Source organism: Culicoides brevitarsis, chromosome 1 (assembly GCF_036172545.1).
Source record: "Culicoides brevitarsis isolate CSIRO-B50_1 chromosome 1, AGI_CSIRO_Cbre_v1, whole genome shotgun sequence".
NCBI lineage: Eukaryota > Metazoa > Arthropoda > Insecta > Diptera > Ceratopogonidae > Culicoides > Culicoides brevitarsis.
Window position 1 is genome coordinate 32,816,876 of NC_087085.1, and position 5,216 is coordinate 32,822,091.

Sequence of the window (5,216 nt, forward strand, 5' to 3'; positions counted from 1 at the left end):
TTTCTCTCTCTCACTGTGGCTCATGTTGCTCCTCTTGTTGTAATTTAAACCGAAAAATATGAAAAAACAACGAATTTTTGATAGAAAGGATGTTTTTGTGTCTCTAAAAAAAATGTAAAAAAAAGGAAAAATTTTTTGAAATTGATGAGAGGACACAAAAGCGTTAAATGGTGTCCTTTTCATTAACAGTCTTTGAAAACTGAGAGAGAAATTATTAAACAACGGCGTACGCTGGAAAATTCGCAATTCCACACATATTTTTGCCTCGTACAATCTTCATGTAGCCATTTTCGCCCCAATTTTTACCTACGAAAAATCAATAATTGTCAATTTTGTTCTAATTTCAGCAGTTTTGAGACATACCCCACCAATTTTTGATGATCCAATATTTCGGCGTGTACCCTATGAGCAACATGGCATGATTAACAGCGTTACTTTTGCAATCGGGATCGTCGTAGATGCCGGAACTGTAGAGCTGAAAAGATCTCGGAGCAGCATTTATCGAAATTGGAATCGGTCCTATTGTGGCAACGGCAATTTGGAGCAATTCTTCCTGCTTTGGAGGTAAAATGGCCCATGTCGTAACATTTACGATGGAAAGTTGCTCGATGAATTTGCATTTATTTTGCTGAAAATCGGATTTTAAGTAATTATTTTTGACGAAAAATTGACATATGCGAAACTTACTGCTGCCACATACGGATAATCCTTCTCTCGCATCAAGCCGCCACGCTCTTCCAGGTAACGCAATGTGTTGCGTAACGAGCCGCCGCTGCATCCATGATTCCCATGCGACGTCGAACAATCGACCATTTGTTGCACACTCAGCTTGATAATGCGATTAATTCGTGCATAAACTTGTCCTTCGACGGATCCCGCAATGGAAAAGGCATAACATGCTCCACACGACTTTTGATTCTCGGGCGGCGTAATAAAACCTTCTTCGCGCCAATCGACAGCTGTGGGCAAATCCGAGTCGGCAACACCGTGAAACGATCGCACAACATCAGGACTGTCCGTAAAAGTTATTTCACTTTTTTCCAATTTTATGTAACGCGAACGATATTCCTGCGGTTCCAAGTCACACATGCTCGTCGTGCGCATTTTAAATGTCGATTGCCCTTGCTCAAAAGCCGCATTGTGTTTGTTGATTTCATTCAAGTTCTTCTCGAAAGCCTTTTGTCGACGCTGCTCGCGATAATCCATGGAAAAGCTTTTGTTGTAAGCGTGCTAATGGAAAATCGATTAAAAAAACAAAAAAAAAAAACTCTCAAAAAACAAAAATACTTTATAATCATCCCACGTGGAATAAATCTCGTAATTTTTATCTGAAGTACGATCAAGTGCTTCGATGCGAGTTTTCCATTGACGACCACTCGTGAATTTAATTGAAAGGTAAATAATCGCAAAATGCAGTAGTAATTTGATATTCATCATTTCACTTGTTCGATTAATCACTTGATGACCAAAAACTTTTTTTTTTTGCTGAGATAAGGAAAAAAATGCTACAAAAACAATAATTAACTGGCGAAAAAAAAATATATAAAAGTTTGTCGATGCTAAGCGACGGTGTGACAAAAAGTGACTGACTTGAAAAAAAACTTTTTGCTAATTTGAGCTTAAATAATTAATTTGGGAGTTAACGACAACGACTTGCTCAGTTTTTTTTCGTTTCTCTCTTTTCTTTGGTAATTAATTAGTTTCAATGTTGTTTCATTAATGGATTGAGCGAAAAACGATAATTGAGGCAAAGTTGCAAAAGGGCAGTTAATTGATAAAAGTGTAGTTTATTAATAATAAATAAACTTTTGTGAGACAATCAATTATGGATCAGATTTATTTTTATCTACTTTTAATGGATAAATTTCGTAAATAAAGCATAAATTGTGATTTTAGTACGAAAAGTTCTCAGTCTGTTGAACTAAATAAATTTTAAGGCGTTGCCTTAAATTAAAAATTAAAATTTTTCATATGAAACTTATGACTAAAATTAATAATTTAGCTTGAAAATGTTTTTAGATCTTTTAAAATGCAAAAATTAAATAAATTCCCATTAACATGTAAAATAATTTATAAATTAAGGCGTCACTTTACCTTGATTCTCTAATTTCCTAAAATGATCAGATTTATAATTATTTACTTTTAATGGATAACATTTCATATATTTAGCTAAAATTCTGAATTTAATACGAAAAATTTCAGTTTGGTTAATTAAATTAATTGTAAGGCGTTGCCTTAAATATAAATTTAAAAAAATTATTTATGATTAAAATGAAGTTAAAAACTTACGCTTGTAGTTCATTTTTGGATCTTTTAAAACTCAAACATTAATTAAATTCCAAATTGACATGTAAAATAATTTATAATTTAAGGCGTCGCTTTACCTTAACTCTTGTATTTCCTGCGAATATCTTATCAAATTTATTTAACTAATCAGAAAATTAAGTTTTTATGAAATATTTAAACTCTTAGAAAAAAAAAGTATTTTCATTTACCGATTAAAAGACAAAAAAACCTTCGATTAAAAATATTTAAAGCAACGCCTTAAATCTAAAATCTTAAGATATCCTAGTTCAGATAGTTTCTATGACTATTTTAAAATTATAATTTCCCATCTTCATGTCTAAAAGTTCATTCGTTCATGCACTGACATTTCTCAACCGTCACTCTATTTACAATATTCTCCGAGAAAATTATGTATTTTTAATGGGCTTTTCATTTGACAACACCCAAAAAGAGACTCGGCAAGAAAACGAATAAATTTTGATACACACATAAATATGATAAAGGATCTATTATTTGTCATTTTGTCAACAAACGTTCGTTGTGTGATCATCATCATCATAGAAAAATATTAAAATTTATACATTTTTTAATGAAAACAAGCACGAAACACAACTAAATGTCAAGTTGAGTAAAAATTAAAATAAAAAAAAAGTTTGTTGCGGAAGAGACAGAAAATTGTCATGATGATGACGGATGACATGAAAATTTATTTATTTACCTGATGGTCTGGTTCTGGTTTCCTTTTTCTTTGTCATTCTACTTATTTTTTTTTTTATTATTAAATATGAAAAATTTCCGCGTTAAAAACACGTAGATAATAAAAATTTAAACTAGACACCGGACGTGCCTTCTACTTATCTTGCTTCTCTTTCGCTTTATCTTGTGCGCTCCGTTTGTTTGTCTTTTCATAATAAGTGTTCATCCATCATAAATGTTATCATATAATTTAAATGGAAATGATGAAAAACAAACATTGAATTGGGTGAAAAATGGTCGAAATCTTGTCTCATAGCATTTTTTATCGCATCAAGAATCACGAAAGAAAATGAGATAATTTACGATCCTCTTGAATTAAAATAAAAAAAAAGTGAAAAATTAGTATTTATTTTTAGGTCATATAACAACGGAGCGGATGTTTGCCAGATTTCATGCAACACACGACTCTAATTGCAATTGCACAATTTTTCATTTAGAAGCACACTTCACTCAACAACTCACCTGACTTCATCATCACACCTTCCGTCGACTCGTCTCGCACAGTCACAATTAAGTGCACTCAGTTGGAAAACTACAATTTTATTTTCTTTCTTTTTTTTTCATATCCTTTATCACATTACTTTTTCATTTTTGTCACACTCGACGTTGAAATCTTATCTAGGTTGCACGTTCGTTTCACACCAAGAGACATTTTTTCTTCCTTAAATGGCTGTATGTGTTGCAATGAAGACAGGAAATTTGAAAATTTGATAAATTGATTATAGAAAATCAGGATTCAGGAGTCACTTGCAGGATTTTTTTTTTGATGATTTCAGTAAAGATGTTTGAAAAAATATTTTTTACACTGATTTTTTCTTTTGATTAGTAAAATTTAAAAAAATAATTTTAATCGAATAAATTAAAATTTTATTATTTTCACTAAATTATTAAGTTTAAGCCCAGTATTCATTTCAAAGTTTTCAAAAAAAGTTCAAAAAAATTTCAAATTTTTTTTAATGAAAATCATTAAAGATATCGTGAGTGAATTTTTGAAATATATACTGGGCTTAATATTAATAATTTGTGAAAATACAAAATGCGCACTGGGTAAAAACTCATTTTTATAAGAACTAAATATGCAATGGGACGAAATTTTGAAATTTGGTTTTAAAGACATATTCAAAATATGCATCGGGTCAAAAAAAATATATTTAGGACATTTGAAATACGCATTGGGTTAAAATTTATGAATCAGCTCTTACATAAGAATTTTAAATTTGCACTGAGATTAAACTTTAAAATTGAGTTTCGACTGAAAACTCGTAATGTGCATTGGGTCAAGATTTAAAAAAGTTTTTGGAGGACCTCTAAATATGCATTGGGCCAAAAAAATTAAAATGGTTTTCAAATTTAATTAAAAATTCGCATTGGGTCAAAATTCGTAAAGTTGCTCTCTCAAGAGATTTGAAAATATGCACTGATATAAAAATTTTAAATTTAATTTTTGAAAATGTGCATTGGGCTTATCTTTCATTAATCTCTTTTATTGAATATTTTCTAAGTATGAGTTTTAAATGATTTTTCTTTACAACTTTTCCCATATTGAGACTAAAATCTGCAATAAAGCAGAATAAGAGCCCATAAAATTCATTGAGCTTGCTCACTCATTAAAAACACTCATCATTCATTTATGAGGAAATTCATCATTTTATAATGATTTTCTTTGCTTTTTGCTCGCCTTTTTTTCTCGTCGTCGTTTTACCTTACCGAATAAATAAACTAACTGCCATCGTTAGTATTATAATTTTATGAGTTTTATTATTATTATTATTCAAATGTATCCAACAAACACTTCAATTCACTACTATTTCATTATGTTTCGCAAGACGGCGGCGGCTTGGCAAATGGCACTGAACAACGAAAAAAGGCAAAAAGAAAAGGAAAGCACGAGAAAAAAAAGCATAAATGGATAAGTACTGTAATTTGCTCTTTACATTTTCACTTCGTCTTCCACGTTATTCGTAACTCGGCAGCTAAAAGTGATTGTTATTGTGTTAACAACATACAAGAAACTGTGGATGAGACGCTCTTACTCGTCATAAAATATTCAAGAACTACACAATGGAAATGATGGTTTTCATTATTTTATACGGCGCGGCGCGCGCGTTGCAAAAAGACGGAGCGAAGTAAATTGCAGCATTTCTTTCATGATATTTATTTATTAAAATCTAGTC

The 5,216-nt window shown here is 30.9% G+C and overlaps 1 protein-coding gene across 1 annotated transcript; it reads right to left on the minus strand.

Annotated features, from left to right (window-relative positions):
* Nucleotides 1-214: 214 nt before the first annotated feature.
* Nucleotides 215-1,434, minus strand: LOC134837660 (procathepsin L-like). The gene is made up of 4 exons (XM_063853043.1): nucleotides 1,288-1,434; nucleotides 688-1,230; nucleotides 364-628; nucleotides 215-306 (listed from the first exon to the last, which is right to left on the minus strand). Exons 1-4 carry the CDS (start codon nucleotides 1,432-1,434, stop codon nucleotides 215-217), a joined length of 1,047 nt encoding a protein of 348 aa, XP_063709113.1.
* Between the last annotated feature and the right edge of the window lie 3,782 nt (nucleotides 1,435-5,216).